The sequence below is a fragment of the Dendropsophus ebraccatus genome, chromosome 9, assembly GCF_027789765.1.
Source record: "Dendropsophus ebraccatus isolate aDenEbr1 chromosome 9, aDenEbr1.pat, whole genome shotgun sequence".
Taxonomy (NCBI): Eukaryota; Metazoa; Chordata; class Amphibia; order Anura; family Hylidae; genus Dendropsophus; species Dendropsophus ebraccatus.
Genome location: NC_091462.1, coordinates 89,958,279 through 89,982,560, shown reverse-complemented (window position 1 = coordinate 89,982,560; position 24,282 = coordinate 89,958,279). Strand labels below are relative to the sequence as shown.

At 44.2% G+C, this 24,282-nt stretch overlaps 2 protein-coding genes across 7 annotated transcripts in view; both read right to left on the bottom strand.

Annotated features, from left to right (window-relative positions):
* The window catches only part of CCZ1 (CCZ1 homolog, vacuolar protein trafficking and biogenesis associated), a 36,664-nt gene extending 34,570 nt beyond the window's left edge, over positions 1-2,094 (bottom strand). The window contains exon 1 of one of the 3 annotated variants that reach the window (XM_069983823.1): positions 2,037-2,094. Coding sequence is in view for 1 of the 3 variants with exons in the window: in XM_069983821.1 (XP_069839922.1) it covers positions 1,788-1,816 (29 nt within the window). In the remaining 2 variants the exon portion in view is untranslated. The other 2 variants (XM_069983822.1, XM_069983821.1) reach the window with 2 other exon arrangements.
* Positions 2,095-13,209: 11,115 nt separating this feature from the next.
* LOC138800373 (parvalbumin, thymic CPV3-like) lies at positions 13,210-23,696 on the bottom strand. Of its 4 annotated transcripts, XM_069982004.1 has the most exons (7): positions 23,521-23,696; positions 22,787-22,876; positions 22,618-22,667; positions 20,923-20,990; positions 17,898-18,030; positions 16,075-16,184; positions 13,210-13,436 (listed from the first exon to the last, which is right to left on the bottom strand). In XM_069982004.1, the coding sequence occupies exons 4-7, from the start codon at positions 20,981-20,983 to the stop codon at positions 13,411-13,413; spliced, it is 330 nt and encodes a 109-aa protein (XP_069838105.1). In that variant the 5' UTR covers positions 20,984-20,990; positions 22,618-22,667; positions 22,787-22,876; positions 23,521-23,696; the 3' UTR covers positions 13,210-13,410. The 4 variants fall into 4 exon arrangements, with proteins under 4 accessions (XP_069838105.1, XP_069838106.1, XP_069838107.1 ...); XM_069982005.1 differs by lacking the exon at positions 22,787-22,876; XM_069982006.1 differs by lacking the exons at positions 22,787-22,876; positions 23,521-23,696 and having other exon boundaries at positions 22,618-22,685.
* Positions 23,697-24,282: the final 586 nt, after the last annotated feature.

Genomic DNA, 24,282 nt, shown 5'->3' with positions numbered 1-24,282 from the left:
AATACTCTACAACGCCTGCTCAATGGAACAATTCAGCTATAAAACATATGAAATCTGCAAAGTATGAACTGGGCTCAAGTGATGGTTGGACTGTGTAGGTTCTATTACCTTCATCATGGTTGGCCGCACAGTCCTGTTTACGCTATAAGATTTTTGGCCGACTAGCAACTATTTCAACGTGCGCCCAAAGATGTGATCAGCCGATGAACAAGTGTTTTCTCATTTTCCAGATGATCAGTGGCCGATCATCAACAACGAGCGATCCTGCCGGCCAATAAGAGGCCGTTTGGGTACGTTCATATGCAGCAGATGTGCAGGGCATGTCCTGTTTGGATTTGTGTTACCAGAGAGGGGCGTGTCCCTATGCAGTCAGCTTTGATTGGATAGTCTCTGACAGTGTGTGGACACGCCCCCATATGGCAACACCCAGTTGTTTATTTATTCATGCATTTCTAGTAAGATTAACACAGAGATGGCACATCACAGAGAGAGGCTCCAGGATTCTTATTACATGGGGGATACTTCATATTCAGATTCATATTAGAGCTGTCCTGTATCATATAGAGCAGGGGTAGGGAACCTTGGCTCTCCAGCAAAACTACAACCCCCATCATGCCTGGACAGCCAAAGCTAAACACGGTAACACCACCAAACCATCGGCACACCAGTACTGACGCCATATGGAGCCACAATTATGTGATATCAACCTACATTACAGAAAGAGGTGTGTAAGAATAGAGAGGACTACAAGTCCCAGCATGCTCTGCCCATAGATCGCTACAGCCATAATAATTAGACACCTACAAGTCTACACATGGTCAGCCTGCGGGTATTACCTAGGGAGGCAACTACAAGTCCCAGCATGCCCATATCCCAGGCAATGTCTGCCATTCTTCAACTATAAGGACCAATTGTATACAACGCCAAGAGAACTACAAGCGACAGCACAGATCTATTACATAGGGGGTATAACCAGGATAAGGAGCACCACCAATCTCTACATGTATGGATCTAGAAAAGAAGGGAACCACAAGTCCCAGCATGCTCATACTGCAGACAATGGTGGCTATTCTTGGATTATAAGAGCTGATTGTATATACACCAGGAGAACCACAAGTCCCAGCATGCTCATACTGCAGACAATGGTGGCTATTCTTGGATTATAAGAGCTGATTGTGTATACACCAGGAGAACCACAAGTCCCATCATGCTCATACTGCAGACAATGGTTGCTATTCTAGAAATATAAGAGCTGATTGTATATATAACAGGAGAACTACAAGTCCCAGCATGCCCATACTGCAGACAATGGTTTCTATTCTAGAAATATAAGAGCTGATTGTATACCAGGAGAACCACAAGTCCCAGCATGCTCATACTGCAGACAATGGTTTCTATTCTAGAAATATAAGAGCTGATTGTATACCAGGCGAACCACAAATCCCAGCATGCCCATACTGCAGACAATGGTTGCTATTCTAGAAATATAAGAGCTGATTGTATATACACCAGGAGAACTACAAGTCCCAGCATGCCCATACTAAAGATTATGGTGGCTATTCTGGGATTATAGAAGATGATTGTATACCAGGAGAACTACAAGTCCCAGCATGCCCATACTGCAATGGTTGCTATTTTTGGATTATAAGAGCTGATTGTATATATATACACCAGGAGAACCACAAGTCCCAGCATGCCCAGCCCACTAGCATTGCATAAAAGGAGAGGACTACAAGTGCCAGCACGTTCATTGTGCATCAGTTATGTGCTAATAGATGAGTACATACAGCAGCTCGGTGACTGGGCGCAGAGACATGGCGGTTTGCCCCGTCCACACATCCCACGGAGGGCACAGCCCCTGCCGGCTCAGCTGCTGCGCTCTCTGCCACTCACTCACCTGATCAGCCGCACAGAGCCCCCTTACATATTTTCATAACACATAGGCACAACCAGGAAGAACTCTGCAAGTGATCTATCTACTGAGGGGCTTCCACGGACACACACACTTCACAAACTATAGGCTCTGCGGATCGTACCATTATAAACACCCCTCTACGGCTGAATGGTTAGAACCATAGCGGAGAGAGTCGTCATTGGAACAGACCACTCCGTAATCGTAGGGGTTTGTTTGAATAGTAACTCATCTACGGTCTGGCCTCTTATAGCCGGATTTATTTTAATACCCCCCTACTGTCTGTAAATAGAATGATCAGAAGGAAATCCGGGCTCGCTGCTGATTGGATGGAGGTTGCCGGCTAGGATTGTCATAATCCTGTGCCCGATCTCTGGGAGGTCTCATCCTGGTGGGTTGGGATCGGTTTATCATTATAACCATAGAATTTACATAGGTTTTAATCCATGCTCAGGCTGCCCAGTGCAGTGGTGTCACTGCTAACGGAATTCCTGCAAAAACGTCATATGGCCGCATCATGTGAATAAACCCTATGGCTAAATGTTGCTACAAATCCTGGAGATCACGTGTCCCCCGCTGTGCTATCCGAGTCTATGAGACAGCTGGAGCTGAGGACATGGCAGCCTTGTCTCCATGGTCAAATAGTGGATGTTCCATTGTGGTTCTCCAGGATTAGGGGAAAAAAAGCGCAGCTACTTTCTTGCAAAAACAGCACCACCCCTGTCCTCAGGTTGTTTGTAGTATTACAATTCAGTTCTATTCACTAAGGAGGGGGCCAATTTTTGTTTTTTCCTCCTTGTGTTTAAAAGGCCATAGCAGTTGCATTTTTTCACCTAGAAACCCACATGAGCCCTTATTTTTTGCGTCACTAATTGTACTTTCCAAAGGCAGACTTTGCAGATTTTTGCATAAAGTACACTGCGAAACCAGAAAAAAAATTATGTGCGCGGTGAAATTGAAAAATAAACCCAATTCTTTTTCTTTGGGCGGTTTTCGTTTTTACGCTGTTTGTCCTATGGAAAAAATGACATGTTATATATGTTCCTCACATCGGTGCGATTAAAACGATATGCAACTTGTATAACTTACATACTGTTATAGCTTACGCCATATAACTTACATACTTGTATAGCTTATGCCATATACCGTGCGAGATCGGGAATGTGATAAATTACGAGTTCACGCGATTATGGTGATACCAAACATGTTAATTTATTTATTTATTTTTAAAATGGGAAAAGGGGGGTGATTCAAACTTTTATTAGGGGAGAGTTTTTTTTATTAATGGAAACCCTTTTTTCTTTCTTTCACTTCAATTTGAAGTCCCCCTGGGGGACTTCTAATACAGCTACAGTGATCTCTCATAGAAATCAGTGTAGCTGTATAAAAACAGCACCGATCCATGAGATCAGTGCTCTATTGCTTTTGCCTGCTGCAGGCCAATTCAATAGAATACCGAGCCGGGATCAGCATCATTACGTCCCTGAGGCCCGGCCCGGTAAGCTGAAGGGAATCCCCCTCCGGGATTGCATCGCGGCGGGAGGGGGATTCTAGACACTAGACACTAGGGGACACTAGACACTAGGGATGGGCTGCATTTAATACTGTTAGATGCAGCTGTCATGTTTGACAGCTGCATCCAACGGTGTTAATTAGCCGGAGCGGCGATCGGACCGCTCCCGCTAATAGCCGCGGTCCTGTGCTGCAGATAGTTGGGATCGCGGCAGTCCAGTCCAGGAAGTGACATCACCATGTTATCCAGGAAGTGACATCACCATGTTATCCAGGAAGTGACATCACCATGTTATCCAGGAAGTGAAGCCTTGATGCAGTAGTAAGTGCAGAGAAAAAAGCACTTTATAAGCATTTCCCATAATAAGTGTATATTGGGGATTTGTATAACTTTTGGGGGGCAATATAATACTTTAATAAAATTTTTCATTGGACTTCTCCTACAGCCTAACAAAAGTTACACAACTTCTCAATATACACTAATTATGGGAAATGCACATATAGAATTACTAAAGCATGCAGTCTTCTTTTCCTACCAAAAATGGTGACGTGCCCCCCCCCCCCCCCCCTGCTGTCTAACATACAGAGGTGCGGGGTGTGCTGTTGCGGGGATGGGAGCCTGAAGCAGGGAAAGCTCTGGTGCGGGATGGGAGAGAGACCACATGTTGTGACATGTGACTCATCATCCCGGTGGTCTGTCTCCCCTCCCTGCACCAGAGCTGTCATCATCCAGTAAGGGGGTACTATGGGGCAGCGCTGAGCCAGGCACATTGTGCAGGACACATATGAGCAAAGACGGGGCTCTCTGGCCCCCTCAGCTCCCCGGGGAACATAGTCAACTTTAATTTCCAACGTGTCAATTTCCATGGCCTTACCAAAAGACGTTGTTCAATACACTGGGTGAAGAATGGCCGTTTTTTCCATTGACTTAAATGCAACACATTTTTCTGTGACAAGAACAGCTGTTGTTTTATTGCAAACAACAGCCGTTCTTGTCATTAAATATACTGTGTGGCAACATAGCCTTAGGGTCCTATTTCACGGGCTGATGGGGGCCCGATCAACGATGTAAACTCGGACATCGGTAACTATACATTACCTGGCAGGACTCCGCTCCGTCTTCCTCCCCGGGTCCCGCGGCACAGCATCAGCAGCTCCGGAGCGGCCTGACTGAGATGTCAGACCGCTCAGCCAATCACTGGCCGCTGCGGTCCTGGCCTGTGATTGGCTGAGTGGTCTGACTGCTCAGTCAGGCCGCTCCGGAGTTGTTGCTGTGTCGCGGGACCCGGGGAGGAAGACGAGAGGAGCGGAGGAGAAGCCCTGCAGGTAATGTATGCTGCTGCCTCTCAAATCGTCAGTCGCCCGCCGTGCACCGCTATTCCACCGTAGCGATGCGCGGTGGGGGACCGATCATTTTAGATCGGGCCCTAAATAAACGATCAGCCGATGATAAGATCATGCCATAAAATAATGAGCAGCATTAAAATCAAGGCAAACATCGGTCGCTGTTCAATGCGGCCACACAAATAGTTGACATGTCCATTATTTGCGGACGGTGTTCGGAAACAGCGATGTGTGGTTGTCATGTCGGCCATAGTGTACCTGGAAATCAAGGGTTAATTGATTTCCAGGCACACCTATACAGCGAATGGATTTTAATGGTATTTAAAATAATGTTGGCTGGATGAACATGCAAAACAGCGTCCGTTGTCTGACACTGCCAACAAAAACCATGTCAAACAATGGCCATTAGACAACGGCCTCAGACCTATTTATCTTCCTATACTGTTTTATACTGTACCAGTCTTCCCGTGTTTTAAGCAATATGTACATCTCCTCAGATCTATTTAAGAAAAAAAAAATTCTCTGAGCACAGTGAAAGGGGAGTATTGCCTTTCAGGATTATACCATGTGCCATCAAGCCATGCAAGGGATTCCCCAGCGTCATATATAATGGATACGGTTTTTGTGCGGTGGTGTCAGTTCACATGACGGAGAGGTGAGGATTCGGGTTTCACATGAGAATGATCTTGTTTGCTAAATTCAAAGTGTGTTGTTACCCTACATACAATCAAGGAAATGGGATGAAATTGGAACTAGACGGATATTTTCCACCTGCTTTGTCAGGGCCGGAATAGCTGCCTGCATTCAGCCCCCTGTCATTCTATTTTTAAAGGGGAATTTTTATTTTATTTTTTTATTATATTTATATTTTCCTGCAGTTCATCAAGTTAACAAAGTAATGTAAAAATTCTGAGATCATAATACTAGAAATTAAAATGAGAAGGGTAGAGCCATGACACAGCTCAAGGTTCCTTCCTCGCATAGAGGAAAATGTGGATCCTATGGCCAACAAAAGGTAATTCTGATAAAGGAATAACATATATTCAGCAAGTAGATGCAATGCTCTGTGGTGATGATAGTCTGCACAATAGTAACGCAGATGACCCTCGAAGTCTCTCTCTAGATCAGGCATAGGGAACCATTGTCCCTCCAGCTTTTGCAAAACAACAATTCCCATCATGCCTGGACAGCCAAGTCCAGGCATGATGGGAATTATAGTTATGCAGCAGCTGGAGGGCCGAAGGTTCCCCATCCCTGCTCTAGATAGCCATGAACATGTCTGGATGTAACACCAAGAACATCAGTTTCTCATCCAGTATATGTGACAAAAAGTGAAGTGCTAGGGCCAGGCTATGTAACTACTGTTAGGGCCTTATTACACGGGACGATTATCGTGCGAAAAATCGTTATATCGTTCGAATTTAAACGATAATCATTCTGTGTAATTGCAGGCAACGATCGAAAAATCGTTCGTTGATCCTTGATTTAGAGTTGAACCTAAAATTATCGTTAATCGTTCGCTAATCGTTTGCTGTAGTTCCACATTTGTTCGCTCAAGTTCCTCATTTTTTCACTAATCGTTCAGTGGAATAGCACATTGCCCATTGTTTTTCTGAGATCAGAAGGATAAAACCGATCGCAATAACGATCGTATCTAACGACCATCGTTCTGTATAAAGTGGTGAACGATTTCAGGTTAACGATAAACACTGGTTTGCGATCGTTTATGGTTAGTAGTTAATCGTAAAAAAATCGCCCCGTGTAATAGGACCCTTAGAGAAGGTGTGTGTTTAGAAATGGTTTCTCTTTCCTTATCTTTGCTTATAACAATGTGCTACAGTCTGATTAAACAGAAGCTTTTTATCTTGAACACAAAGTTTTTTCATGTGTCCTTTCTGATCTTCGGCAGACTGTAGCCACCCTACTACACCAAAAGATGTCTGACATTATCTGACAGATTTTTTTCAACCAAAACCAGGAATGGATTTGAAAAAGGAGAGATCCCAGCCTTATCTTTATGACCCGTTCCCTGTTTATAGTCCGTTCCTGACTTTGGCTGAAAAAATCTGAAAAAAGATCTTTTGGCGTAATAGGGCCCTAACTTATTAATTTGGAGCACCAAGTATACCTGTGTCAGGTGTTTATACCTGAACTTATCATGCGGAACAAGAGGAAGTGTCTTAACCCTTTCCCGCATCAGCTGTAACTGCACGTCCTGATGCGTGGCGACCCCGCTCTGAACTGCTGCGATCCCGGGTGCTGTTTGTAGGCTATTAGCGGGCGCAGTCCGATTCTCGTGCCCGCTAATTATACATTTAAATGCAGCTGTCAAAACTGACAGCTGCATTTAAATGTATGATTTCCCCCTACCTCTTGTGTCTAGTGGGGGCTAAACATCGCACTGACACAGATCCTACCTCGGCAATCGATGTGTCTGGTCTGCTGCAGGCCAGAGTAATACAGCAATGATCGAATCGATCATTGCTGTATAAAGTATACTGCAGTGATCATTATGGGAGATCACTGCAGTAATACTGAAAGTCCCCCAGGGGGACTCAAAGTTAAAGTATAAAGTAAAAAACACTATTAAATTATCACATTCCTGATCTCGCACGGTAAACGGTGTAAGCGTAAAAAAACGCCAAAGTGCAATATTGCGCATTTTTTGTCACATCAAATGCAGAAAAATTGTAATAAAAACCGATCAAAAAGTCGCATATTCGCAAGCAACGTACCAATAGAAAGAACTGATCATGGCATCATGGCAAAAAATGACACCTAACATAGCCCCATAAACCAAAGGATAAAAGCCCTTTAAGGCTGGGAATAGAGCAATTTTAAACACATTTAGTTTTAATTTTTTAAAAGCAGTCAGATAAAATAAAAGTTTTATAAATTACATATCGTTGTAATCGTACTGATGTGTAAAAAAAAAGAAGGAAAAAACGAAAAACGCGAATGCAAAAATAAGCTGAGAGTCCAGACCCATACCAATCGGGAGAAGAGCGCACTAACACTCAGATCTGGACAGATCAAAACTTTTGGCATGTCTCTATGATATGTCAAAAGTTTTGTGAAACAACAGGTACCCTTTAAAGAGTCATTGTCATTTAAAAATCATTTTTGACATGCATCAGGCATATCTATAAATATTGATCGTAGTGGGTCTCAATACTAAGACCCGCTGTGATCAGGAGATATAGCCGGAGAGAGAGTGCGGCAGCAGTGCGATCCTCTCCCCAGCCGCTCGCTAATTTCGAAACTTTGGCTTTATTATAGTCTTTAAGGCTAAACTGTCAAAACTAGCAAGCAGCCGGGGAGTGGATCGCGCAGCCTGTGTGCTCTGTACCGGGCTGTATCTATATCTCACTGCTAACACCCGCTGCAATCAAGAGACACAGCCGGGGAGACATTAATAACTTTTAATATGCCATATGAAATTTCACATTTTATTTTTAATTACAGGCAATATCTAAAAGTGTGTCCGCCTAAGCTTTCATTCCATTATATTTGAGAGAAGGAGTCCCAATTGAAATCAACAGAGTACATTATGACTGGAAACCACTACACAGATGTGAACAGAGTCCAAGTGGTTAAATAGAAGAAGGGAGCTCCATCTGCCACTCCATGGAACTGGCTGCCAGTGAGTGTAAGGCTGACAGGAGTAATGGTACTTTTACACGGAACGATTTATTGTTCGAATTTGCACGATAACGATCGAGTTCGAACGATAATCGTACGTGTAAACGCAGCGAACGATCGAGCGACGAGCGAGATATCGTTCATTTTGATCTTTCAACATGTTCTCAAATTATCGTTGGTTGTTCGCAAAAAAATTGCAGATCATTCAGTGTAAACAGTCATTCAACGATTTCACCTATGTGTGAGATAGGCTTAAGCGATCGCAAAACGATCGCATAACGATTTTTCCGTACGATGTATCATTCCGTCTAAACGCTGATCGTTATAAAAAAAACATTGTTAATTCAAAATCGTTAATCGTGCGATTGGGCGAATTATCGCTCCGTGTAAAAGTACCATAATATACAATACCAGGGGTGATAATATACAATACCATAAGCCCCGGGCTGTTCACCAAGCCTGGGCCCCCCCACCCCACTGTAACTATGGCAGCACTAGCCTGGCGTTCATAGTACAGGACAGATAATGTCATAATCACCTCATTTGTGCAAAATTGCGGTAAAAAGCAGTGATTTTTTGCAAATCATGGCAGAACAGTAGCCAGGAGACAATACACCACTAAAAGTATGAGTCTTTTTGGATGGTCATGGCCCCCCCAGGAGCTCAGGGCCCCAGGCTGCCGCCCGAAACGCCCCTATTATAATCCACTACTGTACAATACAGATGTGACATATGAAAAAACTATACATATAAGGTATCGCCACAATTAGAAAACCTTGATACCAGCAATAGTTGCAGCTCTCAGAATGCAGAATGAAAAATGAGAAAAAAAGGAGGTTTTCAGTTACATCTGTTAATGGACCATCTTTATGGTGCGTTTACACAGAGAGATTTATCTGATCAATTTTGGAAGCCAAAGCCAGGAATGGATTTTAAAAAAGGAGAAATCTCAGTCTTTCCTTTATGGCCTGCTCTCTGTTTATAGTCTGTTCCTGGTTTTGGCTTCAAAAATCTGTCAGATAAATCTGCCTGTGTAAACGCACCATTAGGGTACAAACCCACACACCGTATACGCAGCAGATATGCAACAAATATGCAGCAGATTAGTTGGTACAGATTTGATGCTGTGTTTAGTTATTTAGATCTAATCTGCTGCGAGTTTGCTGCGTATCGCAGCAGTAAATACGCTGCATATACGGTGTGTGGGTTTATACCCTTAGGGTCCATTTACACAGAAAGATTATCTGACAGATTATCTGCCAAAGATTTAAAGCCAAAGCCAGAAACAGACTATAAACAGATATCAGGTCATAAAGGAAAGCCTGAGATTTCTCCTATTTTCAAATCCACTCCTGGCTTTGGCAGATAATCTTTCTGTGTAAATGGACCCTAATGGTACATTTACACGAAATGATTATCGGGCGAATTTTCGCGATAACGATCAAATTCGAACGATAATCGTACATGTAAACGCGGCGAACGATCGATAAATCGTTCATTTTGATCTTTTAACATGTTTATAAATCGTTGTTCGTCGATCGCGAAAAATTCGCCGATCGTTCCGTGTAGACAGTCGTCCGCGCGATAGTCCGGCCGGTCGCCCCCCCGCAGCCCCGGCCGCCCCCCCCCCCCCCCCCGCAGCCCCGGCCGCCCGATCGCCCCCCCGCAGCCCCGGCCGCCCCCCCCGCAGCCCCGGCCGCCCGATCGCCCCCCCGCAGCCCCCCCCGCAGCCCTGGCCGCCCGATCGCCCCCCCGCAGCCCCGGCCGCCCGATCGCCCCCCCCCCCCCCCGCAGCACCGATCGCACGCCCCCCCGCAGCACCGCTGATCGAGCGGCCGGGGCTGCGGGGGCGTGTAAGCGATCGGTGCTGCGGGGGGGCGTGCGATCGGTGCTGCGGGGGGGCGATCGGGTGGCCGGGGCTGCTGGGGGGCGATCGGGCGGCCGGGGCTGCGGGGGGGGGGGGGGCGATCGGGCGGCCGGGGCTGCGGGGGGGGGGGGCGATCGGGCAGCCGGGGCTGCGGGCGGCTGGCTGGAGCATATACTTCACCTGGTCCCCGCTCCGGCTTGCTGAAGACATCGGGAACCGCTGGAGCCGGGATCAGGCGAAGTATCAGCTCCGGCGGCCGGGGGGTTAATGGGGTGGGCTGCAGACAAACTCGCAGCAGGGATGTACATCCCTGCTGCGTGTTTGTCTGCCATTAAAAGCATAGGGCCGGGATCTGCAGCGAGTCTCGCTGCAAAAACGCAGCATGGAGACTCGCTGCAGACCCGCCAAGTGGGTTTGTAACCTTAAGAGGTTTTCTGGGTATATACAAATAAGGCTTTCAGAGGTCTTCTCCCAATTAGCTCTTACACCTAGCCACAGGATAACTGATAAGAGCAAAACGCTGGTCTAGCATGCACTGTTAGACGCACTGACCATATCTGTCAGACCCATAGGGGAGACTTTATTAAGGCACGTACACTAGTTTTCTAGACTCTGAATGGAGCTGAAATGCACCGATAATCCATTTAAGCTGTGACCCCAATTTAAAATGTTACCCCAATTCTCATGAGCAGTGATGGGACACCCAGGCCCCCAACCCCTCAGCAATCAGATTCTGTGGACAGGTGATATGTGTTAATTGTGGGACAAACACTTTAATTGCTGCATAAATGAAAACTAATAATATATTGTCAGTTCCTCACTGTTTCCAAATCCTTTATTTGCATCCGTGAGTAGGGTCTTGTTTATGTTCATACACCACAAACCTTTATATACCTTGTCTAGCTCTCAACTGTAAGGGTATGTGCACATTGAGTAATTTTAACAGAAACTCCGTTGCGGAATTCTCAACTCACGTGCACGTCTCAGTCCGTGTCATAGACTCCGTTCTATGGGAGGGCGGATTCGGCCCTCTGTCCAAAGAATGAACTTGATCATTTTTGGACTGATGAAAGAATCTGCCCGTGCATAGCATGGAGTCTATGACACGGACAGAGACGTGCACGTGAGCTGAGAATTCCGCAACAGAGTTTCCGTCACAATCAGTGTGCACATACCCTAAGGCTATGTTCACACTGCGTATATGTCCGCCCGCGAAAATATATATATATTTTTTTTTGCGGGTCCGATCACAGCCCTGTTCACAACTACGGATGTGTGAATGGGGCCATTCAAATACATTGATCCTTTTTTCTATCTGCAATTGTGGCCTAATGCCCCTATTCCACCGGTCGTTAAGAGGAGCAAACGACCGCTCTCAGCGCTCGTTTGCTCCTCGTTCCCCACTCGCTGCCGCCGCTATTCTACGCGGCAGCAGCGAGCGGGGGAGGGCTGCTCGGAGGATCGCTGATCGTCTGGGCAGCCCATAGGATACAGCAGCGTCTGCTGCCGATGCTCCTATTCAACGGAGCGACGGCAGCAGATCGTTGCTGTATCAGTTGCTTGTTTTTCAACATTCAATTGTCTGTTAATTAGTTTTTGGGGCTTATTTTATTTATTGTGTTTTGTTTTCTCTTTATGGCTTTCAGTAAGTTTGCAGCTGAGAGTTGTTGGCTCCTACTTGCTAATACAAAGATCAATAAGCTTTATAGTGTCCATGCCCAGCATATTGTGTATATGGTTGCATTCACATATGGTTTGTACCTTAGATTATAGGTATCATTGGTGATTTTTAGAATCAGTCTGGTGGGATAATTCTGTTATATGTAGAATCACCTATAAGCAGTGATCAAATAAATGTTTTGTCATAGATGCATTTTCTGCAAATAGTCTCCTGCTCTCATTAGGCCTGATGCCTGATGTGCAGCAATATCAAGGGTAGAGGATCCACCTGATGTTAAATTATATCCATGTGTAACTACCACTGTAGCAGCCATAGCGGCTGCTATGGGGCCTGCTGCATCAGGGGGCCCTGTTGCCTGCTCCTGCAATACACTGGGCCCCCTGAGCTGTCATCATTTGCAGCACCAGGTAGCCAAGCGGGCCTCCTGAGTTCTGCAAATGTCCCTGACGACCACTTGCAGTTATGCAGTTATGACTAGACTTGACGGCTTAGTAGTCATCCGAAAAAGGAGGGGAGGCCCAATCAAAGTTTAGTATGGGGCTCAGACATTTCTAGTTACACCCCTCAGTACATTAGCTTTCAGTATAGAGAGTTTAGTACTAGGAAAGAGATAGTAGGCTTATTAATGTTCTCCCGGACTCCCTAGGGCTGCATCCAACTTCTTTAGCCATCAGTATTCAGCTGATTGTTTAGACTTGAGCATGCTCGGGTTGCGCTCATCTCTAATCAGCACCTCTCAAGCTGTCAGACTCAGGTCTCTGGTCTGTAAAGAGATGGCTCAAAATGATGTTGGTCAGGTATGTCAACGCAAAAATTCTCAGCATCAATGGCGGCCCAATGAACCAAGGCATGTGTGAGGGAAATCTGGTCTATAAACTGGCTGCTATTTATTCAGCTAACACTTATGAAAGCAGTCTGGATTATAGTCTTCTATGGCTTGCATTGTTACTGGCACTCATACTACTCAGTGCCATCTACTTCTCTGCCTTTCTTCTGGTTAGGTATGACCTGCTGACTATAAACATGTTAGTATATGTAACAATAGCACATTCCACTTTGGAACCTTTTAGGCCTCATACAAGTTTGCCAAGACTATTCATACTGATTACAACTCTTGTAGAAGAATGATATGCAGTATATCCCTCTATGTATGGTTAGCCAGCCCCAATAGCTTCTTTATTGTACTTCTACCATGCTTATCAATAAGCCGAGTGACACAATCACATATAAGGTGTATATACTTTATTGGTCCATCAGTACATTCAGTGACTATCAGTACATTCCACATGAAACAACATCCTATTTCCTTACATCCACCAAGCTGATTCCTATGTTCCCTTGCTGAGGAATGATATGGATGAGATGTGATGCTCGCCTCATTTCGGCCTCTACAATCCTTGTTACCTTGATAAGTTCACTGAGCCATGTTCACGCCTGGAGTCCACATCTCACTTAAGAATGAACCAGTTCCTGGAACTCTATAAGCATAGCAGACCGAGGGATTACTCAAACAGAAGTAATGTATTAGAACAGACTAAGAATCAGAAAATTGACAAAAAGTTACAATGTCTGTGGTGTGTCCTGAGCTACGTGGTTAGGTAAATCCTTGTATAACTCATGTGCTTGAATTATGGTACCAGGTCAGAAGAGGCCAGCCTGAAGCAGACTGTACAAGCAGATTTACCATGGCAGTCACAGAGGCCTTCAGAAGGCCTTCACTTTCCATAAGAATCAATCAGCACCATGTGACTGTGTCATAGTGGTGCTGATTGGACACTTTAAAGGAGCGGCACCTGTTAGCTCACTCTCTACATGCTGTCATCGCTATTGATCGCTAGCGAATTAGCTGCCCTTCCGCTGGGACTGGGTCTTCAATTTTCCTGCGCGCCACCACAAGGAAAATTAGTCCACCCCAGGTCTTCTTATTCATCGGTTTTTTACCCACTTGCATCTGCCTACTCCGTTTCACTGATGCCCACTGATGGACATTTGGTGGACCTGCCTGGGCTCTTGCCATACTGTGGAATGGTCCCTGGGCTTTTTGCCTCATTTACATATTAGCAAAATGGCCACTGGAAAGGACCATGGAGATGAAAAAAACATATGCGCAATCCAGGGCCATATTTATGGCTTGTCCAGCAATAGGCACCCTGACTGAATACACCCCTCCCTGTAGGTCGATTCCACAAACATCAGAATTTTTCATCCAGATTGAAGTTATGTCTGGATTTTGTTGCAGATTCACTATGGATCTCCCCCTGTACCCAGAAAGTGGTGAAATCCTTCATAAATCCATCACATAGTAAATGGCCGTGGCTGCAGGTACGGTTTGCTTTAGTTCTGATCCATGTAGATTTAACCAAAGGAAGACAATGTTTTTTTTCACCAGGCTACAGTATGCTGGCTGCAGCTACATCAAGAGTATTTGTCTATTTTTTTCTCACCAAAGTGCTGCCCCCCCCCCACACTGATACCCTAGCCACAGGACCAGGAGTGCTTGATAGCAAATACATCCCTGCCCCTTTCTAGTCATGTGCATATTTTCACCCCTGTTCTCCTTCCGTCAAGTCTGCAGTAATGTTCAAGACGGTATATATTACTCAGAACAGAGAGTAGCATCTTGTTAATTCCAACTGGAACTGTATAAGGGTATGTTCACGCTGAGGAAAACAGGCGGAAATTCCAAGCAGAATCCCCTCCAAGGACTCCGCTTGGAATCTTGTCTGCCTCAATGTCTCAATTATATAAAGATACAAACAACCTCCAACTCCAAACTACACGGATTATGGGGCGCAGGTCCAACTTGAGATCGAGGCACAGTGAGTAATAAAAATGTTTTATTATGGAGACTCAACGCGTTTCGGAACCGCACCGGTTCCTTTCTCAAGAGTCATCAAGACTCTTGAGAAAGGAACCAGTGCGGTTCCGAAACGCGTTGAGTCTCCATAATAAAACATTTTTATTATTCACTGTGCCTCGATCTCAAGTTGGACCTGCGCCCCATAATCCGTGTAGTTTGGAGTTGGAGGTTGTTTGTATCTTTGTTTCCTTTTGGATATCGGGAGTGGCTGCGGTCCTTTATCTATACGCTGCAGAGTGTTGTGCCTCCCTTTGCACAACCACATCAGGTGAGGGTTGCCGTGCACCCCTAACCCCTTTGCACCTTGTCCTTCTGATCCTCGCCATGAAGCGCTGTCGCCCTTTGTTTTTTCAATTATATAAAGGGCGCCTCTTCTCTTCACGCCCTCCACTCAAAGAATTGAAATATCAATTCTTTGAGCAGCAGGCTGCTAGGATTCCGAGTGAGGTCTGCAGCGGGAATTCCACTCAGAATTTCCGCCTGTTTTCCTTAGTGTGAACGTACCCTCATACTTTATTCTCTCTATGGTGGCACAGCGGGAATATGAACCTTTGAAGGTAGCCTCAGCAACAAAAATTACCCAGCACATGACTTAGTGACAATAGAGAAGGTCAAATATCACCGTTGTGCGTGAACAAATTTAAAAAAGTTTCCTCTTTTTGGTCCGGCTGCTTCCAAGGAAATGAGCACTTGCCAGGAGCATAATGATCAGGGTTTATGAAAGCTGAGATGTCATTGGTTGATAAATCTGGGCCAATGGGTACATGTTGCAATTATGGCCAAAGTTGTTGGGTCACCTCCAGGGCTGTATTTACCACTAGGCACCCATGGTCTGGTGCCTAGGGCAGCACCTTTCAGGGGGGCAGCACCAGGGAGCAGGGGGAATTAAACAACATTTTTTTTTCCTAGTCTCCCACCTCCTGTTCAAACTTGCCAGTAAATCTGGTGTCTTTTTTAGGGGTGTGTGGGACTATAGTGTCATTCGTCAGTTCTAGTATGGCGGTGTTATCCAGTCACAGTAGGGCAGCATTGTTCGGGTTTGGTGTTGTGGTGTTAAATGTGACGCCTGGAGCTATTGCCTACCAATCTACCAATCCTGATGCTAATAAGTGAGTGAAGATGGGGCGTCTTCAGGTTTAGTGCCTAGGGCAGCAGCAGATGTTAATACGGCCCTGGTCACCTTTTCTATACGCATCATAACTAACGTGATTGTGATGTTGAATTAACAATATCAGAATTAGATTTATTCTACTCACCGTCAGCTCCAATTTTCTCATCTCCGTCATGGTCGGCGGCAGCCATAAATTCTCTAGTTTCTTTGCAACTCAGCTCTCTGGCGCTCGGGTCAAAACGCTGAAGGAAGAACCTAGAGGGAAAAACATAAAATGACCAGCTTTAGGAGAAAACAATCATACAAGAAAAGATTTCCTACGTGTTTCCCCTACCTCATCGTCCTCACCGTTCTAAGCAGATACAAATGAAGCTGTACTTGCCCATGGTTTTATCTATAGAGCATATAGAGCAAGTTGAACTTTGTGGGTAAAATGTGCCCATAGGCATTCCATGTGCTTCTACATTACCTATGACTGTAAGAAGACCGCAGGAGGAGTCAGGCATTACAATTATGGTAGTATTAGGATATAGTGACAATACAATTTATAGAGATTCCATATGTGGCTGTTTTTTACCTATGTTCCATTGCCCAGTGACTGCAGTTTAAATAGATTGTCTTATAGAAATATGAAGTTGTACACCCTTCCTTAGTTAAAAGAGAAGTTCAGCGTCAGACATTTTTTTCCAATGAGCCTTGGTCCCGCTGGGCTGCTGACTGGCTGAGCAGGGCTGACATGTCACGATCCGAGTCTGCGCTCAGACCAGGAAGCTACCTCCTCCCCGACTTTTGGAAAAAAAATGGCCGCCGCCAGACTTCCCTTGTAAGGCTCAGTGGTTCTGCCTATCTTTCATGCTTTACACTGCAGCCCATCTTCAGATAAGCTGCTGTGGGTACATGTTAACCCGTCACAAGTTTAGTGGGAAGACTTTGAAATGCAGAACCCATTTGCATTCTAGGAAGGATAGAATGGTTCTACCTTTCAAGCAACTAAACCACTAGTGAGCTATTGTCACTTACAGTATATATTTATTTAGGGGAATTTATCACTGTTTTTGTGCAGACTTTGGTGTAAAGTACTGGCAGAGTTATGAGCAGTCATTTATTTGGGCAACTGTTGCTGTGTTTTGCGCAGACATTTGAGAACATTGGGGGAGATTTATCAAACTGGTGTAAAGTGAAACTGGCTCAGTCGCCCCTAGCAACCAATCAGATTCCACCTTTCATTGTCTGTGAGGAATGGAAAGTGGAATCTGATTGGTTGCTAGGACGAATTATGAGCCAGTTTCACTTTACACCATGTTTGATAAATCTTCCCCATTGTGTAAAAATTTGCAAATTGTAAATTTTTACACAATTTATCTGGTGAAAGCATTGTAAGCTCCCCTATTTATTATTTTTAGATTATGTGAAACACAAATGCGCCTGGGCTTAGCATCTCTACATAAACACATTTATAGCATTTGATCATTTGAAGAGCCTTTGTACATTTCAATAAATTAAAGGGGAACAATCAGAAGATTAGACTAATCTAACCCGCTCATAGTCCCCTATTGTGCAGGAGACGGCGAGGATGCAGGTATGTCTCTCACCTTCATCCTCCACACCATTCCCTTGCACTTAGTTGTTTATTCCTCAGTCCAGTATGACCATTAGGAGCCCTGCCCTGCCCCCATATCGACAATCGATTACCCCATCTCACAAAGTCCCGCTCCTGGAGCCCGTCCCGGGATGGAGATATCCCCGTCTGAAGCCCGGCGCGCGCTGCAGAGATGAGTCCGACGCCTATAGAGAATGACGACTCCATTCATTCTCTATGGGCATCGGTTCCCTTTAAGGTCAGTTCATGCCATGTCAATGGTGTATGAAATAAGAAGACTAAAGAAGTATGTAGTAGTGCTATGACTGAGGGTTACTGACATGCACTATTGTAAGCATTATAGTTATTATTGCTATAATGGGGCTTACTTGAGCTCGTCCTCTTCAATGAACCCGCTCTGATCATTATCTAGAATTCGGAAGATGTCTTTCACTTGGCTGGCTGTTTTTTTAGTCATCCCGCTAGTTTGGAAGAATTTTTTAAAGTTGAAGGATTCGGGAGCTGTAAAATACGGGAAAAAAGTGTTATGCCAGGTATAGGGTATAAGGGGGCAGAAAAGTAAGGTACTATATTAAGCTTAGAAGGATTCTATGCAAAAGTCTGTGAATCAGGCATGGTTATATACTAGGTACAGGAGAAGACTACCTTTTGCTTAACCCTTTATTTACTGCAGTGTGTAAGTGACCCAGTGTTCTCTTACATGCTGCAACACAAACAAAGGGTTAATAAGACAATTAGCTCTCTCCTTCACTACTCCTGCACTGCAGGAGCTCAGAGAACAGAGGTCAGAGGTTATCAGAGTAGTGAGGCAGAGAGCTAATTGTTAACCCTTTTTTTCTGTTGCAGCATGTAAGAGAACACTGGGTCACTTACACACTGCAGTACATAAGGGGTTAAGCAAAAGGACACAGGAGGCTCTTATCTTCCCTGGGCCCCCTCCCTCCATGGGCCGCATAGCAACCGCCTTCCCTGCCACTATGGTAGCTACGCCACTGGAATCAGGTTTGCCCTGAGTGTTCAGATGGTTATAAAAGTCACATTATGGCTATGTTCACACATTTTTTCCTCTCCATTTAAAATGACCGTCATTTTGAGGTTAATACAATGTCCGCTGTTTGGCCGCCCGTCAGTGCAATGACGTCTGTTGGTATATTATTCTTGCCTAGGTTTACTAATTGCCCTTTGGGTGTGTTTTTATTAAAAAGTCCATTATATTTTATAGTAAAAATGGTAAAAGGAAGATGAAAAAAGAATAACTGTGTGTGAACAATTATAAAATAACGTCCACTGTTTTCAAAAGACATCCAGAAATAATTGACATGATCATTATTTTGACGTCCGTGCAGAAAACGTGACGCCTGTGCATTGGATGTCCGTCATTCCACTGACTTCATTGCATTGCATTGCGGCAATAACAGACATCATTTTAATATACAAGGTGGCTGTCTTTTCTCTTTTTTTGATGTCATGTGAACATAGCCTATTGTGGATCAAAGGCCACGTTCACACAACGTATATAATCAATAAACAACAGCCGTTGTTGTAGTTTGGGGCAATGGCCATTGTTTATTGACAGTGGCCATCTGCATTGTTTTCTATTGAACTACTCACTGAATACACTATGGGGCAGATTTATCAAACATGGTGAAAAGTGAAACGGGCTCAGTTGCCCCTAGCAACCAATCAGATTCCACCTTTCATTTTCCAAAGGGTCTGTGAGGAATGAAAAGTAGGATCCGATTGGTTGCTAGGGGCAACTGAGCCAGTTCCACTTTACACCATGTTTGAAAAATCTCCTCCTATGTATTCAGTGCGCCGTGGTTCTGTGTGACTGACATGTCTATTTTGCGGTATTCAATGAACAGCGGCCACACAGACTAGACTGTGCCCCCGGCCGCACTTCCCATTGTGTGCTATGCTTAATTGGAGCATGGGCACACCCGAATGTACCGCATTCTGGTTATACACCCTCAGTAGTTGTTGGCGAACACTTGTTAAGCCGTCATCTATTTAATTAAACTGCCCATTAAAATAGCAGCTGGCAGACCCCTCTAAAAAAATTATATGATCGGCCCCGTTCCCACAGAGCAAGAGGGGTGGAGTTCCGCGGAATTGTCTGCTGCGGAATGCCGTTAGCCTCCGTGTCATAATGACTCTATGGGAGGCGTGTGCGCCGCATTGCTCAGCGTCTCTCAGCGCTGAAGAATGAACATGTTCATTCTTCACCGTTGAGAGATGCAGCGCGCGCACCTCCCATAGAGTGTCATTATGGCACGGAGGCTAACGGCATTCCGCTGCGGAATTCCGCCCCTCTTGCTCTGTGTGAACAGGGCCAATATCTCAAAATCCAGAAAAATGTTTTGAAACCATATACTGTATCTTCTTTAGTAAGACACGGCTTCTAATAGAATTTCACACTAGTCCCATTAGAGCTATTGAACCTAATCTGCTAAAACACTATACCATATATGACTAGTCAGTATAAGCAATACTGACCCCAATTATCATGTATTACTGCTATACATAAGCCTAGCCCAGCATAAGTCATCAATGTTTGTTCTATTATAGAGAGCAATTATTTGCAGAATCAGACAATATATATAGACAGCGATCACGTTTGCGTGTCAGCTAATTGTTGTCCGTGTTTAAAAATCTTCGCCACTGCCAACGGACAATTAAAGCAAAGACTAATGATGTCTGTGGAGACCTGCTCACACAATTTTCAAGGCGTGTAGTAGGCGCCATTCTAGCAGATCGGCCCTTTTTTACCCTACATGTCAGGCTGTCTATTGCGACATTTAGCTGAGAGAAGGGGCCTTCTTAGTTGCACAGAATTGTACATGAGGTTGGGATTGCTTCTAGCACGGCAGTTCTACTGTATATAGAGAGATATTTATGTAAATAGATAGTCCACTAGATAGATCGCTAAAATGGCGATAGTCCACAGCACACCAGCTCCAGATGAAAAAATGTGAAAAGAGATGCAACGGTTGAATTCTCTCACGGAATCATTATCAAGCAAGATAGTTAGATAGTTAGATAGATAGAAGATAGATAGATTATGTGTGTTTTAGTCAACCAACAAATTTGCAAACTACATTAATTTATTCTCCACATTCAGAGTATGTGTTATGAAAGCTACAGTGACCGAAACGTAACTAGAAAGCTCCAATCACTGTATAGTATATGTTTTTTGTTTTTGTGTTTTTTTTACTATGTCCTGTATGACATCACAGTCTTCCATCAGTATACATTGGGAAATCCTTAAACTGTGTCAACCAAGCTTTAAACATCAATTGTAATTGAAAACATCAAATTCTAATGTTGCTTCACTTTATTCCATGTAACAATAAGAAAATAACTAATCTGGTAAAACTAAAAATCAGACGTTACCTTGGCAGTCCCTCAGGGCAGCGGCAATGTCAGTAGCACTGAGGATATCGGTGAGGGTCATTTTTAATCTGGTAACAGATGTGATAAAAGGATTGATAGACATAAGCAATAAGTAATTCAATAACACCACCCTTATATTACAGATGACCCCTTTACAATGAACCCCAGCACCAGAGAAAGGCACACATACACATATTTTCCAAGCAGCTTAATATGAAATCAGTTACACCATTCATCCTAAAAAGTTTTTCCCATGATGTCAGGTAAATAAGTACAACACCCGGCTATCTTCAGTATAGAGTTCAAATAGAGGGGCATTGTGGATGCTTGACCTCCAATTCATGCAAACAGGGGCACGCAGGACCCTTGTGATCAGTACGGGTCCATGATCCAACACATCACTTATCCTGTAAACAAGTGATAAGTTGACAGTATAAGAAAATCCCTTTAAGTGAATGACCAGCATGTTCATTCTTCAGCGCGGAGAGAGGAGCCGCGCGAGCCTACCATAGACTGTCATTATGACAGGGAGGCTGGCGGTATTCTGCAGTGGAATTTCACCACTTTTACTACATGTGAACATAGCCTAAGGGTGGGTCCACACTATGGATTAAGGGCGGATAATCCGCCACAAATTCCTCCGTTCGCGCCCACGCACATATCTGCCTGTGCCATAGACTCCATTTTATGCACAGGCAGATTCCACAGTCTGCCCAAAGAATGAACCTGTAGACAGCGTAATTCGCCGGACCATAGATCCACCCGGATTCCTCAGTGTGCACATACCCTCATAGTGAAAGGCCTGAACACAGGGCCTTCTTTTATAATGTCCATATTCCCTTATAATCCGAGTAGAAAGGAGTTATCCTGTTTAGGAAACACCTTTCAATTTGTCTCATTTTTACCTTTTTTTATTATGTAAGATCCCCTCTACCCCCTGTTTTCTGCTTCCTTCTATTCTTGACAAGTAGGAGGACACTTAGATACTGGGTCCTTGCTGCTGTAGCTCTGTCTTCTTACTATTACTCTCTTACCGAGCCCTCAGTCACTGGCTGATATGTTATAGCTGATGTTTCCCCATCTTGTTTCGTAAATCATGCTAACTGTTAAAATTTCTAATAGAAACAGAATTATTAAAAACAATTCTGGAAATAATAATGCATTGATAATTTATCATAATATAAAGGTGGTCTCCAGTGCTGAATGGAAACTGCCGTTTAGATTGCAAAGTGTGGACCGAACCTGTAAGATGGTTGTGCAATACCATTTTGGTAAAAAAAAAAAATGATTTGCAATGATTTCCATTCCAGTGCCACCCACTGAACCAAGCGCTGCTACATTAAATTTCATATATACCATCTCATGGGATATGTGACGGTGGCAATAGGGACAGCGTCAACCACAGCGGAAAAGCCTCATATATAGCATTAGACGTGTATGACTAAAATGTGCTTTAAGGACCAAGGGAAGGGATTAAAAAAATGGTATTCTAAAGTAACTAACATATATATTATAACAAATTTTCAGTTACTGGAAAAATGTTAAAAAATAAATATATATATATATATATATATATATATATATATATATATATATATTACAACAAGCAGTATAAACTATAAAAAGCTAGAAGAAGAAAACCTAGCTGCATCTCTCACTATTTCAGCCCACTGTCCATCAGACAGAGCGTCTTACCTTGGGTGGTCAAGGATGAGGTTTCTGTAGAGAGAGGACAGGTGATAGAACTGAAGATGGAAGGAAAAAGTGTGGTTTATATAGGATGCCACAGGTGACAATAAGTGTTACTTGGGTTACCAATGCAGGGATCAAGTGCATGATTTGGTGACAAGCTCAGGTTTCTTACCGAACTAATCAACCTCTTCTACTTTATACCTGCATGGATGACACATAGGCAGTTCATAGGAATTGTTTTACGTCCATTGTCATCAAAGACCTAATCACAATACCAAGTTTGGTTTATTGAATACATAGTATCTGTTCCTATACCTAATATAAAGTGAGACGTATGATATTTGCAGAACATATGTATTATAAGTATTTTTTTTTTTTTCTTTATTACACCATGCATTTGTCTTATTGCCTAATTCATCTGCCCTCTCTTGGATCCCAATGGAACCCAGCTTAAGGGTTTATTCACTGCAATATGTGAATATACTCTATGATTTAGGGCATATTAAGCTTAGCTGCTCCTGTGGATATACCTGTTACGGCAAGATGGCGCTTTAAAGGGAACCAATCAGCACCATTGTGTTTATATGGCTCCCAGCTGTACAGTATAGATCTACTGTGCAGCTCCCCGAGGTCACCAGCAGCATCTGCAGCAGTAGCTTTAGATGGGGTAGCTTTAAATGGGGGGAAAAAGGAGTTTTATTATGCAAGTAGTCATCTGGGCGGGAGCTGTCCGTGACTAGTCACAGCTCTCTGCCTGTCAGCCTGCTCTGTGGGGATGATTGACTGGCAGGGCCGGTTTTAGACTAGATGTGGCCCTGGGCAAAGTTGAAGGTGGGGCCCCAAATGCTGAAATATTGTAGCAACAATTTAAGGTCCCCATACATTTGACTCTCTTGTTGGTGGTACCTGTTGCTCCTGGTGGGTTCGGCCATCAGTGTAAGGTGTATGGGGCTCTCTGGACAGTCCTCTGACAGATGATATCAGTGGACATAGGGGGTCGAGCTTGATGGAAAATCAACGCCCAACCTCTTTGTTCTCAGAGAGATAAGCCGCCATCAGATCTGTATGGCTATGGCTTTCCCCTCTCATAGAGAACACAGGAACACTGAGATGTGCCAAATTTCTGTGTATGGGGAGGATGGGACCGGATGGGAGAGATAATTGTCAGCTGAAGGATTGTTCTGCCAGCAGTTATTGGAAGTGAACGGCCACTTTTAAGGCCGTAATACACGGCCTGATATTCCGCAGAAGTGAGCGCCAATCTGGTAGATGGCTCTTTTATGATGCAGCAAAAGCTATGGAGGAGATTTATCAAACTGGTGTAAAGAAGAATTGACTCATTTGCCCCTAGCAACCAATTAGCTTCCTCCTACTTAGAATCTGAGTAATGAAAGGTGGAATCTGATTGGTTGCTAGGGGCAACTGAGCCAGTTTTACTTTACACCATGTTTGATAAATCTCCCTCTAGGTGTATATATACAGTATATCATTAGTGATGTCTGTGCAATCCTTGCTGTATATAGTAAACAATAAAGATATATACTACCTGATCACGTTCCCCAGTGTCCTCAGGCCTTGTCTGTGATATATACTACCTGATCATGTTCCCCAGTGTCCTCACAGAGCGATAGCGTCCTGATTCTGACAATTTTCGCTCCATGTATTAGG

Excerpts from the sequence above, each read along its gene's own strand:
- LOC138800373 (XM_069982004.1), bottom strand. The coding sequence starts at position 20,983 with ATGACCCTCACCGATATCCTCAGTGCTACTGACATTGCCGCTGCCCTG. Across the intron at positions 18,031-20,922 it reads TGCCCTGAGGGACTGCCAAG|CTCCCGAATCCTTCAACTTT; the intron begins GTAACGTCTGAT and ends CGTATTTTACAG. Across the intron at positions 13,437-16,074 it reads TGAGAAAATTGGAGCTGACG|AGTTCCAGGAACTGGTTCAT; the intron begins GTGAGTAGAATA and ends CTATGCTTATAG.